This window comes from Atheta coriaria, unplaced genomic scaffold (assembly GCF_025399875.1).
Source record: "Atheta coriaria isolate IRGN ID8LTWV9N9 unplaced genomic scaffold, Caltech_Dcor_3.1 hic_scaffold_9_pilon, whole genome shotgun sequence".
NCBI lineage: Eukaryota > Metazoa > Arthropoda > Insecta > Coleoptera > Staphylinidae > Dalotia > Dalotia coriaria.
Window position 1 is genome coordinate 5,021,801 of NW_027045451.1, and position 20,003 is coordinate 5,041,803.

The 20,003-nt window shown below is 36.3% G+C and overlaps 2 protein-coding genes and 1 pseudogene across 4 annotated transcripts; 2 read left to right on the top strand and 1 right to left on the bottom strand.

The window, feature by feature from the left end:
* Positions 1–3,117: 3,117 nt before the first annotated feature.
* LOC135799858 (C-1-tetrahydrofolate synthase, cytoplasmic-like) lies at positions 3,118–17,325 on the top strand (annotated as a pseudogene).
* Positions 17,326–17,603: 278 nt separating this feature from the next.
* On the top strand, positions 17,604–18,207 carry LOC135799850 (uncharacterized). Of its 2 annotated transcripts, none has more exons than XM_065313070.1 (2): positions 17,604–17,686; positions 17,894–18,207. In XM_065313070.1, the coding sequence occupies exon 2, from the start codon at positions 17,911–17,913 to the stop codon at positions 18,148–18,150; it is 240 nt and encodes a 79-aa protein (XP_065169142.1). In that variant the 5' UTR covers positions 17,604–17,686; positions 17,894–17,910; the 3' UTR covers positions 18,151–18,207. The 2 variants fall into 2 exon arrangements, with proteins under 2 accessions (XP_065169142.1, XP_065169143.1); XM_065313071.1 differs by having other exon boundaries at positions 17,675–17,770.
* A 117-nt stretch (positions 18,208–18,324) lies between these two features.
* On the bottom strand, positions 18,325–19,861 carry LOC135799848 (uncharacterized). Of its 2 annotated transcripts, none has more exons than XM_065313069.1 (4): positions 19,544–19,861; positions 19,423–19,482; positions 19,051–19,365; positions 18,325–18,980 (listed from the first exon to the last, which is right to left on the bottom strand). In XM_065313069.1, the coding sequence occupies exons 1-4, from the start codon at positions 19,622–19,624 to the stop codon at positions 18,606–18,608; spliced, it is 831 nt and encodes a 276-aa protein (XP_065169141.1). In that variant the 5' UTR covers positions 19,625–19,861; the 3' UTR covers positions 18,325–18,605. The 2 variants fall into 2 exon arrangements, with proteins under 2 accessions (XP_065169141.1, XP_065169140.1); XM_065313068.1 differs by having other exon boundaries at positions 18,325–18,983; positions 19,544–19,858.
* Between the last annotated feature and the right edge of the window lie 142 nt (positions 19,862–20,003).

Below are 20,003 nucleotides of genomic sequence, written 5' to 3' on the forward strand. Positions count from 1 at the left end.
TATTGGTAAAATAAGTAATTCATACCAGAAAAATGCGGTTGAGAACTATCTTCAGGGCGTGTTTGACGGTGAAACTGTAAAGCAGAATGTTGTACTTTAGAACAAAAGAGTTACAGTACCAAGCATTGAATGAGAGGAAATGCTTTCACTGGAGTGACACCGAGAGGGATAGAAGTCATTGGGACTGCAAGAAAACGAAGGAATGTCATTTGGTGCAGAAAGATGGAAATATTCCTTTGCACAGGGCATTTGGGTAATGTTTTTATTTAATACACAAGGGACAACTGTTACTTCAGAGAACACCAGAGAAGGTATATATTTTGCATTTAAATTTCAACCACCATTGTTTCGTCTTCTTTTTTATTATAGATAACTTATCTAGTCATTTACGAATTCCTGCTGCAGTCACCCAGTACCGACGTACCTGAAGATGAAGAAAAGAAAATATACCTTAGAATAATGGGCGGCAAAGAGACTTGCTTCGCAGGAAACACAGAATGCTGGTTGTTCAATACGTACAAAGGCTTTAATTACTTGACACTTGAATTCATTACAAGACCCTGAAATGGTCTTTGGGGCGAACTTGTAAATTGATATATTCTAATTTTGCAGCCGGATGTTAAAATAGCGCCGAATCAAGCGAAATTTCGCAAAATTAGTTTCGTCGAGGGGACGAGTATCGATGAACATGTAAAGGTCCTGGAACCATTAACACCTTGGTTTTGGATTTGATATACAAACACGTTTGAGGTATTAGTTGGGACAACTTGGACAACTAACAGAAGAGATTTAAAAGAAAGATCATGAGAATATTTTAAAGTTATAGAGTAAATTATACAAAAGAAAACAAGTATTATATTTGGAAGAATTTTACTTATTAATTCACATCACCAGGAGTTAATGTTAAATGTTGGATGTGTTTTATAGCAAATAGAAAGTTTAATTCACCAACTATATATGTAATATGTATATAGTTTTATTTCAGATAGTTTTGTTTGTTGATGTTGCATTTTTATTTGAAAATTTAAGGCAGCTTTTAAACTTGATCAAAATTTAAAGGTCGTTTGATTTTCCCACTACAAACAAGCATGCAAAAGCGCCAACCTGTGTAAGAAAAGCAACAAAGCCGCATTATCAGGTAAAACGTGCGATGAATGCGCAAACTCTTGGGTTTTGCAAATAATTACAGTTTAGAATCAAGTGAGCGCTTATTTTTACCCCAGCGTTGTGGTATGTAAAATTGTTTTACAAGTGACTCGTACCAACCTGACAAACAATAAATTTATAAAATAATTCAAACAAAAAACCAATATAATGCATCATAGAAACCGAGTTAGTACATCAAAATTCAGAGTTTGCATGTAAAATAATTATAAATTATATAAGCCTACTTTATATTGAATTATTAATATTTTAAACTAAATTTAGTAGATACAGTGTTCCAATTACATTTGATGTTCAAGTTTAACTTGTACTGCGTCAAGCTGAATGACATTTGTCAAACATCAAACAATTAACAGCACACAATAAACACGGAATTTTCACGAATTATATAAGTAAATCGATCGAGGTGTCACATGAAACGCAATCCTTGGATCAAGTCTGCAACACATCTCTGCGGTGCTGGGGACGTATAAGCGATAACCGTTTCTAACTGTACGTACGCGACACAACAAGTGAAACTAATTGTCCTGTGAGGCAAAATTGTTGTTGCAAACAACGACGAGTCTTGAAAGCGCGTTTGTGTAACTGCAGCCGGAGCTGCTGGGGCCCCTGTGTACGCTGTCATCGGTGGCAACAGTGCTGTTTTGGAATGAGGATATAGGCTCTGAAGTGACTCTGAGGTGAGCACTGGGCATCAATGAAGAACTTACACAGCCAACATGATCAGGAATCCCAGGCACGAATGGCTTTACAAAGAACCTTATCAAGGTGGAGAGGCGCATTGCGACCAGTACCGTGTATTTCATTTGGCTTCGAGTTTCGTGGATTTGGTCAGTGAGAAGGCGCAGATTATTGAACAATCACAAACAAAATACGGTGATTTCGGCAAAACAGCTACCTTTTGCACAGTATTATGGGTAAATTTACTTTTCTTCATATTTATCAATTAAAACTTATACTTGAGTTGATTTTTTTGTTTAAAATATTTTGTGGTTGACGGATAAATGCGGGGCGGTAAAGCGGCGAAGGCCGCGCACGAAGAAAGTGAACAAATTCAGCCCGCACCATGAAACCCTCCGAAAGCTGATGGGGATATCGTGAGGGATCAAATTTGATATTTTAGGCGCGGTTTAGCGCCGGTCTGGAGCGATTGAAGATCGAGACGAATCACGCGAGCGGTGGAAATCACCGCTGCTATGAGCTCAAACGCCGCAGCAAGCGGCTGATGCGCCAATGTTGGCCGAAGCGCCACTTACCGCAGCTTTTGACTGGCGAGGAAGTGGTTCAGCGTCATCCAGCGCAGGCGACGGGTCGTTATGAGCGGCGCGCATGGCGGTTCGACCGGTAAAAATTGCGATGCCGATGGCTGCACAAGGCAGCGCTGCCGTGCGCTCGCCAATGTCCTTTACGTATTATGCGCAATCCCGATCAGGTGCTATTCAACGCGTGCACCGCCAAGTCCGCCACGACAATTACCAGTCGTTTAAGTGCTGGGCGCACTTTTGTGAACTACCTCCATGTATCAGAGCGTACGTAGAAACAGGTAAGTTTTGTTATATTTATCCAATATTTTTGTTATTTCATTTAAAAAATGTTTTAGGACAATTAAATTGCGCAGGGATAGAACTGAAAGTCGAAGATAAAGGCCGTGATTCGACCCCAAAGCGGACCAGGAAAAGTAGCAAACAGCACCGCCAGGCGCTACTACCGCCTCCCGCTTTAAATTCCGTATCTCATCTCAGTGACGCGGCGGAATCAACGCCAGCTCATATAGACAACCCCGCCGCTTACATGAGCGACAATGATAGAGACCATCGAGACGATTGAAGTTCCTAACCCGAGTAATATCCTCGACGCGACGCAGGACCGCCGATGATTCTACGCGACGGACGTGCCCGAAGATATCACCGGAGGACCCCGTCAATGACGAGATGGTGAATCAAGGCGCTCGCGATGCAGAGCCGGACGCCGGGTCAGGTGCTTCGCCAACCAGGCGTCGCATCTCGAAGAAACCGATATCCTGAACGTGCTCAAAGCACGATACAAGCGGACGAATTCAACGATTTCACGGTGAATCGCAACGGCGACTATGAGCCGACACGCGAGGAAAACCGGAAGAATTGGAGCGTGCGTTTGCCGCGGTTGACAATGACGTCAAATCCCTGGAGAGAAACTCAGCCAGACGCAGGGACTGCCTCGATACCCCTGGACGTGATCACATGGTGGAGCCGTTTGTGCAATCGAGTATCGTTCCGACGTGTTTCCACAACGGATTCAACACCTGCGGCGAGAATATCATGGTTGGGCAAACGTCGCGGTTGCTCTCCGTGCAGCAGGTGAACTCCTCATTCGTAATCCACGCTCTTTTTTCAAAGTATGCTTAACGAGAAAACATTTGGGGAGTTGGAGGGCGTGCAAGTGTGCGCAAGTTGAAAACATATGTAGCGGGATGTCAGTCAGGCATAAATTTAACTCGTAAATTCAAAGAAACAAAAAAATTACTAAAAAATTAGAACAAAATGCACCGTACTAAAAGTAAATCTAGGCGGATTTTTCAATGTTAAGCTAAGGAACTACTAGAATTAGACGATTATATTCAAGTGGGATGTGTGTCGAAATTGTTATTTTTAAACTGGCAACGACACAAATTGATTTTTAGAAGTCCCTATCAGACGAGTTGCCCTATTTTTTTGGGGATACGAGGTGGTCATGCACAAAATTGATGAAATTGTTGTGTTGACGTGGATTTGGCTACCTAGACTGCAGCAGTGAAGATAAATACGCTTTCGTACATTTTTCAAACCGAATCAATTTTAGTGATTAGTTTTGCACCTTAGCGCGCGTATCACACAATCGAATATTTTATTTTGGTAATACAAATTCATAAATAAAACAAAACGCAGTTCTTGAAAAATTGTGGATATTTGTTGTTCAGCCTTGAAGATATCTTCTCTGGGAAAGGCTGATGTGGGAACGCTTTTGTGTGGATATAACTTTTAAAATGCACCGCCAAAATTTAATATTTTTTTAAATGTTAGTTTCTTACATCACACCCAAACACTCTTTTGGTTTGATAGAATTACTGAACTTGTAGCGCCGTTCGCAAACAAAATTATTTAGATTGTGATTATTTTCTTTTAATATTTTGAAGGAAAACTAATGTACACTTTTATTTTTGTAAGCAAATCGCATCAAACGTGGTGCTGGAATCTCAAACATGTTGAAAAATTATACTTAGAAGTAAAATTGGTGCAATGAATCGGTAAATTTCAGGGTTATAAAATTCAACCGACATTGTTTCACTACGATGTGCGCAGCTTATAAAAACTTATAACAAAAACACGTAGAACTCAAACATTGTGATTTCCTGCAACCTCCACGATTACGAGATTATTCACAAGATGGCTGCCAATAGATGATGGCCATCTTGGAAAGTACGAGTAAAACTCTTGGAAACTAATGGGATAACAAAAAACGGAGACAAATGAATAAACGCATTTGATGCAGTTTGTAATGTCTGTAAATTTAAAAATACGCCTTCTATTTATTTTAAATTTAATTTTACCGTCGCTAAGGTCAGGAGCGAATTATTGCATCAATAATTCATCTCGCAAATACCGTCAGTGCTTGCATTCCCTGCAAAATAAACAAAACACAGATGAATCATGTAAAATATTGTATAGATACCAGGATGTGACGAGAGATAATACTTTCCTTTTAGTTGAGGCTCGTATTTTGACCAACCTGCTCACAACAATACAAACACCAAAAACAGGAAATAACATTTCGTCCATTTTGAAATATCGTCACGACTTGTTAGAAACACCTCTCGAAAAGAATCAGAAAAACAATTGAACAAAACGCAACTTCAACTGCTTATTGTAATGAATTCGCTCTTTATGTTTCTGTTCGCTTAAGTAATTCACGACTTCACTGATTAGCATTTCTGTGTAAGTTAAATTCACCAAAGCAGTGCAGAGAATAAGAGCAGATTTAAACTACAAACAGGGCTAAATGTTTTATACGTCTATGTTGTCTCTATTTAATGTAAACATGCAAACACACACATTTCCCACTTATAAATCCGGGATTTGATATTTGGTAGAGATTTCGCTTGTGCGTGAAACAAATGAAATGCAGCAAGCGTTTGGCGAGCGCGGTGAAACTTCTAGGAAATTAGCGCAATTAATGATAATATCAAGAAGACGAAAATGTGACTATAGATTACCATTATGCGACGGTTAAAAATTGGAAAATGGTGAACGTGGTAAACAAACAAAAAAACAGGATAAAACTAAAACAACATTTTACGATACGTGTACATATATACTGATCATGCATCAATTAAACTTTAAGTTGTGAATGTCTGCGTTCATTTTAAACGTAAACGTCACAAGTCGCCACCACGCATAACCCTTCAATTTTAATCTATTTTTTTGGTGGAAAACTTACCGTTTTAAGTTTTATTTTCAGTCATTCGTCACTTTGATCCCCAACCCTGACTTTAATTTACATTTGTACTTCAAAAGTATTTATTTCAACTTACTTATTGAATTTCACAGTTGCCTGCATCTTAGCCGACCACCCCTTTTGGATTATCTTCAACTTCTTGAAATTCCGGAAGAATACGTTTATGCAGCATTTTCCAGTTTTCGCTATCCATGGCTTCCGCACCACTTCATCAATCTGCAACGTGCTGCCTATATACTTCAACGGTGTAGTGATTAGCAGTATTCGCGCGATAAACATTTCCGGAAATAAGCCGCCTTTACAATTGTAGGCCTTCCAAGGAAATGAAAGGTAATTGCAACTAAATCTCCAGCAATCTTTTAAATAATGCGCCGCTATTATCATTCCATAGTTAATTTTATTCAATTCGTTATTTACGAATATCCGTAATGCTTGAAATGTTTTGTAGCGTAACGTGTGAAGGCCTCTGAAGTTTATCTTGCAAACATCTTCAAAGTATAACAAGATTGTACTAAATCAGCTAATTCTTCAGTGGTTGTTAATCTTTTGAAGAGATATCTTGTTTCAACAATGCCGCGGGCTATTTTATGCATGTTTTCTTCTCCGGCAATATTTTAAGATCTTGTACAAGTCTTCTCGGTGACTGATGCGAGAACATCGGCCGCTGTAGGTTCTCCAGGTGCTGTGCTCATACGTTATATCACAGGTCCGTTTTTCTTTGAGATGGAAAACCTCTGTCCGCTGTGTCGAATTGCATTTGATGAATATCCAAAGTTTCAAATAAAACGCCACCTAGAGAATTACGTTTGATATTGTGTTGTTGAAAAGAATCGGCAGATCCGGAAAAATCCTTCTGTAAAGGAAATAACGTCTCGGGAAATTTCCTTTTGCTTAGTTCTTCTTGAAGGTATTGTATTCCAATTGGATTCCTATCCAATGTGCTAGGATTTTTACAAGTTAAGTATTTATCTCTAGCATTGCTCGACTGTATTACCAGCGCCGAAAGTTCCATCGAGGATTGCAAACCGAAGCGGCTCAGTGCATGATAATTTCATCTTTCATTATGGATGTGGCTTCATCGTCTCAGCTTTTCTACGGATTCAGCAGTACCGCAAATTACTGGTGAAAACTGCGCCAATGGTCTGCGAATATTCTAAATCTATACATTTTCTGTTTGTTTCTTTTGATGTGCTTTACTTTTTCTTTAGTTTTCTCACTCAGAACTAAACAGTTTTTATAAACTGGCTTGTCTTCCTGTTCTAGGTGCTCAAGAAATTCGGGTTTGATAGCGCTGACTGCGGCCACTGATCTAATGTGAGGCCTGTTGTAATCTTTGATGTATTGATTCTGGGGTATTTTTGTTGCCGTGCTCAAGTATTGACGCTGCTGAAGAGCAAGAAATTGTTTGTCCCTACCTTAGTGCCTTTCTCTTGAGCTCTTTTCCGGTTTTATAAGAGTGTTGGAATAAAAATCTCTTGTGAAATTGTCCGTAAATGCCCCTGCATAATTAAACGATCAGAATATGATAGTATTAAGTGTTTATCATACGAAAACTAACTATTTACTACTTTTAAATGCGTTTGTGAATGTCATTCTTTTGCTTTTATATAAGAGTTATTCATATTAATTTCGATAAAATTTCTAAAGTTTAAAAGTAGGATAGAATGACATAACAATAAATAACTTCAAACAAATAGATTAGTTACTTAATTTCCAGGCTTTGTTGTGATCCAAGGGCTTTAACGTTCCAGAAGAGCTGTAATTTTTTTGTACCCGCAGCCATTTCTTCAAAATGTCGGAGATTTGTGTACGTTTCTGTGAGGTTAGAATCTACCCTCAAATACATGCTTCATTATATCTTCGTTATTATTTTTAATTTAGTAATGATATATCTTGAAATTATTTGAACTAATTATTCATAGCAAGATTTTTAATACCTATTATGTATTAAATAATACAAGTGTCTTTCTATATAGTTTACTATAGTATTGCGGTAAACTTTTATATTTATAAGCAGCTGCGAGGCCAAATAACAAAACTATTTCTGGTGTAGATATTATTATAAGATTCCTTACTTTTATAAGTAATTTAGGATAGGATTTAAAACTTTAATTTGTGAAGACTGTAGCTACCTATGCAATGGTAAGTAAAAAATATAGCTTAAAAAAAATTAAAAACACAAAGCTTTTATGAGAAATCTAAATAAACTTACATTTTGCCATAATTATTTTATGAATAATTTATTTTGTACCCTGTATCTCCTGAAGTAATTGATTTTTTTTTAAAGTTTTCACCGCCATGTCAGAGGTCGAGAGTCCTCTACGTAACGCATGCTTCCATTTCAAACCTTGTAGCCCTTCCACAAGTACTTTGTAATGCTCCTTTTAAAAATTAGTACCTTTTCAAAAGAAAAAATTCAAAAACATAGTGCGAAAACACCCTGTATCTCGTGAACTAATTGACTCTCTTTATTGATATTTCTTTACCTGTATAAGTGTCAAAGCTGGAGAGTTTTTCACACGATTTGCATATTTTTTCAACTCCCTAACTCCTTTCGGAAGTGCGCTAAAAATGCCCTTTTAAAAATAAAGCATTTTTTCAAAAAATTTAAAAAATATAAAAATGTCAAAATAATTCTGTATCTTGTGAACTATTTGACTTATTTGATGTTTCCTCACTGCTATGTCAGAGTTCGAGAGTTTTTCTATACGACGTATCTTTTCACCCTCTAGCGTTTTACATGCCCTAAAATACCCTTCAAAAAGTTAAAATTCTTTTATGAAAAATGCAAAACATGATGTGAAAATCACCCTGTTTCTCGTGGAACCAATCCAATTTTTAAAAGTTTCTCAACTTCATGTTAAAGTCCGAGAGTCCCTCTCTACACTACGTATTGCTATTTTTAACTTTATTTACCCCAAGTGGGAAGTGTCTTTTAAAACACTCTTAGAATATCGCTGTTTCCTGTCCAATAAATTTGTGTTTTGTCGAATAACAGAGTCAAATTTTTTGTTTGGGGTAAATTTTTTCGGTCGAAGAACAGGGTCAAACTTACTTTCTGAAAAGCCATTTCTAGCCTTTAAATAACAGGTCGAAACTTTTGGTTAAATTATTTTTTGGTCGAAAGACAGGGCCGAACTTTTGGTTAAAATATTTGGCCTGCACAGGGTCGAACTTTTTGCCAAAATATTTTTTGGTCGAAAGATACAGGGTCGAACTTCTTTTGGTTAAATTATTTTGGTCAGAAAGATGTGAGTCGAACTTTTTGAATAAATTATTTCAGGTCGAAACATCAACAAAGATTTTGTCAAGTAAAAAAAAGTCAAATCTTTCTTTTTAGCGCTTTTCAAAACTAAAAGTTGGAATTCTTTAACTTCCGCTCTTTCGTGAATCTAAACAAAACGACAATTCTCGCATCAAATATATCTAAGTAAGATTTCGCGATCTCTTGGTTTAGCCCTACGATGAATTTGGTAATTATTTCATTTAAGGTAAATTTATGTGCAGTTTGAATTTAGCGTATATGTTTTAATCTCAAATTCAAATTTCATAGCCATTTATTAAAATATTTTAATAATAAAAGATATTTCTTTCAATACCAAGTAACAAAAAGTATTTTACTTTAATTTTCAGAAAATTTAATTAATTATTCCAAATTTTGGCGGAGGTGCCTGACATTTTAATTAGTGTAAAAATGATTAAAAACTAATTAGACCATTGTGTAGAACAGCTTATACTCATGCTATTTTTGGCTATTTCACCTCTTGATTAATAGCGCAAAGTGGTTTCCGCCCCGCCAAACGCATTTCATTTGTAACATGCAATTTACCGTAATACTTAAAACTACCTTCATCTCGGAACTAATGAAGATAACTTGAAAACGGAAAACGGGATAGCGTTCAGTATGTAATTATGCATATATGATTAAAAACAAATATTTTTCAAAGTGCTCGGGAAAAATGATTTTCCGATGCGATTTCTCTTCGAGAACTATAAAATGTGCCACAACGAAACTTTTACAAATTTCTTTTCTGTATGTCATAACAAGGTTCTACAAAATGGCGGTGATTCAATTTTTTTATTTTATAAAGTTGACAAAAAAAACTGGCCAAAAATAGTCAGATATGACTTAACTGATTGATTTGAATGTGATGAAAGATGTTCAATCAGTTTTCCGATAATACTCAATATTTCGGAAAAATGGGGTAAAATTCAAAAACCGACCAAATAAAACTACTTCCTCACCACTTTTCCCCAAACTTTCCAAACTGGGATGGAAACAATGTTTCGGAATCCATATTAATCCAAAGCTTCAGCTTGCCATCTTAATTATTTTTATGTTACTGTAATTCATTTTAATTATTACATAAGTATGGATAACTGTAAATTTTAACATGTTATATAATGTAAAATGTAATTCTATTTCTACAAAATATGAAACCATTTTTCTCATTCTCTAATGTATTTTAAGATAAGTGTAAAAAACTGGTTTTGTCTTAATTTGTCCAGCATTTCCTAAGCAAAAAATAAAAATTGAAAATTACAACCTTTATTACCAAATATGTAGCTGAACATGTGATTCTACTACTTTATCTTAATAAAAATTTTGTTCTAATATAAAGTTTTTGATAATAATAACCCCTTTGTTGCTATTCAATTATACATTTTTAATTAAAATTGCCATTAAGCCTTAAAACGGTAAATGCTTGCCAAAAAGCTACTAAAAATAATCGATATAGAATTAAATTATCAATCAGAAACTGAAAACAAAATTTAAAAATTCCAACTTTTAATTTCAAACATAAAAAAAGTATAAAAATCTTCTTTCGGCTTTTTTATAACAAAAATCTTTCTACAAATTTTTATGCATTTTTGTAGTTTTAAGAAGGGCGCTGGCCCTTTAGTGTGAGAATTTTTACGATCAAGAATATGAAGTCCTTTTTTCCGGTAGCCCTTTTAGTTCCCCGAGATAATCCTGATTTTATCTGGCCACTTTCACGGCAAAAGTGATAAAAGTTCTCAATCTGCCCCCTTCGACCAAAAATTTTTAAGAAAGCAAGCTCCTCGACCCTTCTGTTCTTCAGCCGAAAAAATTTTAACAAAAAAGTTCGACCCCGTTGTTCGACCGAAAATATTTTATGTGAAAGTAAGTTCGACCTCTGTTCTTCGCTGGAGCAAAAATTTTGGGCCCAAAAGTTCGACCCTGTTGTTCGGCCGAAATTTTTTGGCGTACTGCTCCGACTCCTGTTCTTCGACGGAAAATTTTAAATCAAAAGTTCGATTTGTTATTCGACCAAAATGAAATTTATTGACGAAACAAACAATATTCTAAGTAAGCGTATTTCCAAAAAACACTTCCCCCAGGGTTAATAAAGTTAAAAAAAAAGTATGCATAGTGTAAAAGAACTTCCTCGAACTTTTAACATGAATGCCAAGAAAACTCTAGAAAATCACTTCTTAGTTCACGAGAAAATATGGGCAATTTCCACATCATGTTTTCAAATTTTTATAAAATTGACAACTCTTTGAAGGGTACTTTGAAAAGTACTCGCAAAAGGCAAGTAGAAAGTTGAAAAAGTATTCATCACGTAGTAAACTCTCCAACTTTTACAGCGTAAGAAAACTGGCGATAAAGTCGTAATTTAGCTTCATGAGATACAGGGTGTTTTCCAGCCACAATGTTTTAAATTTTGGCACTGCTTATTTTTAAAGGACATTTTAGCAAGTAATTTCCGAAAGGTTTAGGGATTTGAAAAAGATGTGTAACGTAGAAGGACTCTTCAACCTGATATAGCTGTGAGAAAAACATCAATAAAATCAATTAGTTTACAAGATACAGGGTGTTTTCCACACCATGTTCTTAATTCTATTTTGAAATGCTTATTTTAAAGCATTCCCAGCGCACCTCTAAAACGGCCAAGAAGTTCAAAAAGTATTCATTGCATAGTAGAACTTTACCAACTCTTGACATAGCAGGAGAAACTTTTGATAAAGTCACCAGTTTACGAGGATACAGGGTGCTGTCCATACCGTGTTTTAAATTGCTTGGAAAAATGCTAACTTTTAAAGGGTATTGAAAAGATACTTGTGGAAGGGCTAAAAGGTTTGAAAAAGGTATGTTATTTAGAGGAACTGCTGGAGCTCGACATGCACGGTGAGAGACTTCAGAAAAAAGCAAATAGTTTTCAGGAAATATACAGGGCGTTTCTACACATAATGTTTACAAATTCTTATAAAACACCCTTCTCATTGCTAACTGATGATGTAAAATAATTTTGCCTGCTATACGTACAATATTTTGTTTTTATATTTTTCTATGCTGCTATCTTCCTGCTGCTGGTAAAACAAGTAAATTAATTTGTATCCAATAATAGAAGATAACCTTATTTCAAAGATAAGTACGAATAAAACTATCTAACTGGTTCAAATAAATAAAATTCTGTCGTGAAGCTATTTTACTTGTCTTCATTGTCTTGTTCATACAATCAAATTGGATAAGTTTAATACTAAGCATTAAAGAAAAAGCAAGAAATGCATTACTGCTAACTGATAAGAAATGTATGTAGCGTATGAAACACTCCCGTGAAACACATTTCAGCCATTGGCGATGAAATACTTTCCATAGGCTCAATTTATCATCAAAGTTAATCAGCGCGCCTACAAATGAAAGAAAACAAGTGAATGCGTATCGCTTTGTTACCGCTCGGCCAATATCAGCCAAATTCGTATGCTTATAAGTGTATGTAGAAGCTATTTAATAGTGTTTTTTGCGTTTAAACAAGTAAACATTCTTTGTTTCAACGTGCGTTCTCCGTTTGTGCTCGCGTGCGAAATTTTACTCTCAACACTGTCGCGCAATGGTAAGAAAACAACCCAAACCCGCCCAACCCCGCCGTCAACCCTGATCTTGCCCAACTTGTTACCAAATCCTGGTGGCCAATTGTATATTTATTAGATGTCAATCAAATATTTCATAGCAGGGTCAACAAAACTACTTTTGTTTCGTTTTAGTAATACATATTCTTGTATCTACCAAATTAGGTACTGTGTATGTATTAACCGGATCATGCATTATGATTAATAGCACGCTAAGGTTGTACCTGTTATGGAATTGTCAGAATTTAATGTCAAATTAATTCACGCAATTTTGTGTTTTAGGTTTAGAACAAAATATTAACAAAAATATTACATCTAAAATGAATTTTATATACCTACTTAGTGGTTAAGTATCACAAAGAGAAAATGAAAATGTTGTTAATACTCAAGTAATATTACTAATGCATTTCGGAGTTAAATTTGTTATTTATGAAGTGATAAGCGATAGCAGCACAATTGTCGGCCGTATGTCCATTTGCGTCTAAATGTGCGTCGATGGTCGTTTGGAAAATGAATCTAATTTATTTACCAGAGACATTATCTCGTCGATAACATCCGACGACCTTCGAGTCCGGTCGCTCTTAACGTTCGGTTACGCGCTTTGCGCAAATTATATAATAGCGCGAGACGGGGGCCGTTTTTATTTGCTGAGCAGTCCGCAGCTGGCAACCGGGTGCAGTGTGCGTCGCCGTAAAACGGCTGTACCGCTCTTTTGTTGATCTCTTGCAGTACTCCCGCCAAGATGGTCAGCTATTGCATTTAAGTCTGGGGACAGTGGTGCTGCCAGTGGACGCAGGATCGCAAAGTAAGTAACAAAACATGAAATAGATGTAATTTGGTATAAATAAAGTAAAATTACAAAACTACCTGTAAAATATTATGGTTCCAAAAGATATTTTACATTCTGGAATAGATTACATGTAGGTATTTACATTTTAACCAATTTAATTAATGCAAATGTGAGTTTGTTTGTTTGTTTCTCTTTTACGCAAAGATTATTTAACAGATTTGGATAAAACTTTACAATTTTATATCTTATTCATCAAAATAAATGATAGGTTACATTTTGTTGTAGAAATCAAGCTTGAAGAAAGTAAAATTAAAGATAAAAGTTCTGATAGATATTCTATTATAGTTATAGTAATAAAATTTTAACTCTAGGGTGGTTTAAAGTGCATTTTAAAGTACTGTTACGTTTTAAAACCAAAATTAAAAATATTATTGACAGATTCAGCAGATAATAGTTCCAAGAAATAAAGAAATAGCTAATTAGTCACTACAATTTACCTAAACAAAGTTCTAAGCAAAAAGCTAGTATTAAATCTTATAATTAAAACTGCAAAAGTAAATATTTATCTTTCACAAGCTGCCGGCCAAAATGATCATTAAGTATTACCTCAATAAAGTCAAAAACAAAAACATCTTTAACTGAATTTTACCTTATACAGGAAATGCGAGCAATTGGCCGCTAGATGCAGAAAAGATAAAATAGGTCCGCTTCCCGGTTTTCGTCCTGGGTTTCCGGCCATTGTCCGGTAGTAGGCGGCCGCGAAGATTCCAACGTCTACATCCGCACGGAAGATCAAAAGCCGCCAGTGAGAGATCAGTACTGGAAGCCCAACACGTTCAATTACCAAATACCACCACCGGAAACGGAACTCCCTCAGTAAACTGAAGAAACTCTCAATGAAGATCCCAACGTACAATGCAAATCATTGTTCAAATGCCCTTTGATTCGGCTCAACAAATCGTGATTCCTTACTTGATTACTGATACTGTGTCCCCGGATAAGGATGTTGACGTAAAAGTCCTCACACAAAACAAACATGAAATAGATCCCGATGACGTCTCGCAAAGGTCACCGATTAAAAACAAGAGCTTTTCAAAGGACGTTTAACTTGATTGCCATTGGCGCAACAATAGAGATACTAACATTTGTTTTGTTTTTGTTTTATTTGAACACAATCACGAAGGACGTTGCTGTTGGTGATATGGTGGAGCTCTGCCCTGCACCCCCTAATGGCTTTCAGCTGCATCGAGTTGGCGAAGCGTTCCACCTGCCTTTCCGCGCCGAGAGGCAGTTGCTTCAGGTCGCAGTAGACCGTAAGTACCGCCTGCTTCCCTGAGCTGCTGAAGTGGAATCATGCTTACCGTTACTGTTCGTCATAGCAGGACAAAGGATATTGCTGCCAAGGTAAGCAAACATGCTAACCTTATATCTCCATTAGAAGTAATAATTGTGTATTTTGGCGCCAGTGTCGCAAAGCGGACATTTTGGTAGTCGCCATTATCAACCGGAGTTTGTCATGTTAATGGGTTAAACCAGGCGCAGTCGCCGGGCTGATTGTGGCATTACGTTATTCCAGGTATATAAACATTTATCAGTACTTGACATAACCTAATAAAACCAGGATAACCTTTGATAACCTAAGTTTATTGCTGTAATTTTGTGGATGCTGGCCAAAAAATCCGACAAAGGCTGGTTGGCGATGTGGCTTTATGCCGAGGCAGCGAAAAATGCTTCTTATATCACCTGTGCGTACCGGGTGGTTGGTCCTGCATGACAGTCGCCATGTTAATGAAGAATATTTGCGTTATCCAGCTGAACGCGCTTTGCAAAAAACTTCAGGAAAATAAGCGGAATGTTCGCCCTTTTTTAGATCTGAAGCCAAGCAAAGACCAGTTCCTAGGTATAATTTAATGAGATATTATTGTGAATTTTAATGTTTATTAAATGTTTTTGTTTGCCGTAGTGATATTGCAATCGCTAGAAGTCAAGGTGAACCAAAAAGCATTTACCAGTCAATTAATATAAAATTGGTATCTACAAGAGCGGAATTGTCGCAGTATGGCAAATGTAAGAAAGCTAAGGTCTCGTTAAGCATCATCGATAGGTTAAGCAAAACGTCAAACTGGGAAGTACATGTCGTTAAGCGGGGTAAGTAACCTAAAAGTATAATTTGTTAAAAACTAAAAGTTTGGTTATGTTTTCTTTAGAATTACCCTACACTTCGGCGAAGGCAAATCCACAAATATCTTCTTTAGGTCTTCACTCAAGCCTCTGCGCGCACAAACATGGAAAACACATTTGTTCGCCTCCGTCAACCCTCGCAAGGACCCACTTTTGGTATCAGCTGCGGCGCCGTGCAGGCGGTGGCTATTCCTAGTTATACCTATGGACGATTTCAACCTTCATCTCACCGAGACATCCACGCTGTCTCAGCTGCGAATAATTTACTCGCTGCACAAATGACGCACGTATCTTCCATGAAGCCACAAACTGATGAAGTTTCCTTACAACCGCTCATACCGGCGATAAAAGGTGTCCGCAAATTCCTCAAACATTCAAATTCGTCGTCTGAGCGTCTGGGTATCACTAAACGTGATCCCGATAGCGTCTAACACCTGAAGAAGAATTAGAAATTCTCCTACCGCTTGCAAACATTGATACTTCAATCAAAATCGTCTGGAAACGTGTTATTGACTTGAATGACAGGTACCCAGACAGGTCACCATTGGTCAAAGTCCCACAGAGAAGGGAATATCCAGAGAAACATCTTTATTTCTGTAGCGTCAGAAATCATGCATGGCCTTGGCATTAGCCAAAGATACTAAAGTGATTTTAAAGAACGCTTACACATGGTCGCTGTTTTGATAAAGCAAGGTAAACCTGTGTTAGCGATGATTTGGTGCGTCACTTTCGAAAACTCATGTTGTTAAAGCTGACACTGCTGAACCTAATTTTGATGCAGACTTTGAAGGTACTCCTGTTTTGCTAATATCGCACATGGATGTTCATCAGTTTTGGCTGATAAAGTTGCTCTTAAGATGGTGGGTGAAAAAGGTTATGTTGTAACGGAAGCCGGCTTTGGTTCGGATATCGGAATGGAGAAATTCTTCAATATTAAATGCAGGGCTTCGGAGATGTTCCCAATTGTGTTGTTTTGGTCACAACTGTAAGAGCGCTGAAGATGCATGGTGGTGGACCCATTGTTACACCTGGTACACCTCTACAACAAGAATACGTAAAAGAAAACTTAGATCTATTGAAGAAGGGATTGCCTAATCTAATTAAACATATTAGTAATGGTATTAAATTTGGTGTTCCTGTTGTTGTTTGTATTAATTCACATGCGTAAGTATTTTTATTTGTTTATATTTTTGTAGTATTTATTATTAAATCATATTTTTTACTTAGGACTGATACACAAGCTGAAGTGGAACTTGTGCGTCAAGCAGCGATTAACAATGGCGCCTTCGATGCTGCCATTTGCACTCATTGGGCTGATGGCGGTGCTGGAGCTTCTGCTCTAGCTGATGCTGTAATTAAGGCGTGTGATCAACCTTCAAAGTTTAAGTTTTTGTATGATGTAACACTGCCACTCGATAAAAAGATTGAAATCGTCGCGAAGGAAATGTACGGTGCTGGTACCATTGAGTATCTGGACCATGTCAAAGCCAAGATGGCGGAGTATGCTAAGCAAGGATTGGATAAACTGCCGATTTGCATGGCAAAGACTTCGCTTTCTTTAACTGGTGATCCAGCTGTTAAGGGAGCACCAACTGGTTTTGTTCTGAAAATTAATAATATTTCTATCTCGGCTGGTGCTGGGTTTATTGTTCCTATTGTTGGTGAGATTACTACTATGCCAGGATTGCCGACAAGGCCCGCAATTTATGATATTGACTTGAATCCTGTCACTGGGGAGATTGAAGGATTGTTTTAATTGTTTTTGATGTTTTTAACTAGTTGACACAAATTGATAAGATTGATGTTGAAATGTTTATATTTTTAATAAATTTGGGCTCAAATAATGTTTGTTTTATTTATTAATTACTGTAAAAGAGATAAACCGCAGTATTCATTCAATTTAAAAACGCGCTTTCAAGCGCACTAGCGCCACTGAAACTAAATGTTTAGTAACGTTTGTGGCTTGCATTCTTAAAATCTTTGAAGCAATTTTAAAACCACCATAATAGCGATAATAATGAAATTTATTTTTCTGTAGTAGAAATTGCTAAACCTTATCAGTTATTTCTTTTGATCAAATATTTTAAACATGTTTTACATAACTTTTCAATCTGACATTTGACAACTCCACAACCCTGCTGATTATTACGCATGCGCACTTGTCCACTCAGTTTCGCTGGTTTCCATCTTCACTCACGAAGTTTTGTACGTAATTATAAATTTATCCTCTTAAAACCTCTTACACATCACAAAACTCATCTGAACAACACCCCCTAATACCTAATCTATGTGTGTATAAAGATTAAACCCTATAAAACCCTATTCAAAACATATATTATCGATTTTTCGTTGCTAACCTCTTGGTCAAAAACTAGCAATATGATTACATAATTTTCGGTTTTTCTTTCGTAGATAATACCAATATCGCAATGGCAGACAAAGCAGCAGAGATCGGCAGGCCCATGAAGTTCCCCCACACCTTCACATCGAAACTGGTGCAGTTTCCATGGAAGCACTACTTCACCAACCAGTGGATCTGGAAGTACTATGCCATTGCTGTAGTTGTATCCATTCCTGTCTTCAAGAAAATCAGCAACTTGGCCAATTCACCCGAAAATGTAGCCAAGTGGGCCGAGATCCGCCGCAAGGAGGCCGCTGAACATCATTAATAAGCTTTTAAATGTACAATTGTTCTTCAGATTAAATAAAATAGAATATTACTAGAATCAGGCAGAGATGAAGTGACAAACACATAAAAATGATGTTTTTCTTTAAAAACATGATTATTAACACTTATAAAGCAAAAATATTAACATCTGAACACAATAGAAGGAAAAACTTAATTATAATAAACTAATTTAATTTTATTGCATAAAGTTGTAAAGTTAACAAGTGCTACATGGCTTTCTTACACTTTGCACTATAAGTAACAAATTTAAACATGCTTTACTCCAAAAATATAACTCCAGCTAGTAACAAATCACCTCTTACATAAAAAAAATCCCCGCGTGTAAATCATTCATGGCTTTATAATGGTACAATGATTCGTAGTTGCGATTAACGTCAAAATAGAACAAAATACTGCGGTTAAACAATATGATACAATCAAATATATGAATGACTATTAGGCACTGCCGACATCCAATTGTTTCCTCTCCAGGTTGCTGCCGGATGTAAGTTTCTTCGATTGCTTTTCATCAGTCTTCATTGCTTTCGCTTGTTGTTTCGGCAGTCGTGATTTGATAAATTTCACTAGTCTGACAATCGGATACAGCGATAACACGCGGAAAATTGATAGTATATTGATAAGTAAGGCTTTCGTCGGTTCGTAGTAATATTTAATGCCCATCTCGCGTTTCACGTACAGTTCCTCAGCGTACATGAGTCGATCAATGTAGATTTTATGCATGATGTCGTTTACTTTGATTGGGCGATTTTCATACTTGCCAAAACCTATTGAGCAGAGAGATTCGCCCAGGTTGATTGTTTGTTCTTTCTTCTGCTGAAAATTAATAAAATTTTGAGTAAAAAATTTACATATTGTGTAGTGATTAATGTATTTTACTTACCTTAGGTAATTTTTGTGTTAAATTCACTTCACACAAAAGATATTTTGAATATTTTGAAAGGGGAACAAATGTAACCTGATTTCCTGAAACAATAGACTGCAACCAGTTAATACCAAGACTGTTAATGTTTACATTTGCGATTTTAACAGGCAGATCCTCATTATGTTTGTGCACAAAAGGCACTTTAATGATTGGTGAATGCTTCACCATTAGCACAGCTCCATTGGGCTCAATTCTACAGACTTCTCCGGTGATTTCTCGCCGGTTTCTAATGTATGAATTCGGCACATCGTCTGGTTTAGTAAATTTTTTAAACTAAATAACAAAAAGTATTAAAATTTGTTAATTTGTTGCTTTAAAATTACAACTTACAGGTCTAACTCTCCTCAAAGCAACACTCAAACCAATAAAAGCTATGGAATATATTCCAATCTAGAGAAAAACAAATAAAATTTTAATTTTTCATTATAAACTTAACATATTTTGATTATACCTGCGTGCCCCGATTGTTGTGCGACTGCCATTCGCAGTATTTGTTGAAGAGCTCCTTCAGATCGTCCCTTTGCGTCGTCATATTTAAATTTTATTTTGGACAATTTACGATGTTCATTTGAAACGCTCTCTTGACGCAATACTAACTACGTTTAGCAGGTTGCAAACGAACTCACTGCTAATTATATCACTGACTGGAGAATATTTTTGTAGATTGCCAATATAACTTGAAATTTTTAGAGGTTAGGCTTTGGATTATGATTACAAAACAACAAGGTGCGTCAATATATCGACGTCAAAAATCTATAAAAACAAAAACCTATAAATTGAAATCGATAACATTAACTTTTGTAAAGTTGTGGGTTTCTGATAAATTTTATCTAACAAGTTTCATTCACAACATGTAATATATTAAGGTATAACAAACTTCGATGTGATTTTTAGTAATAATTCAATGATTT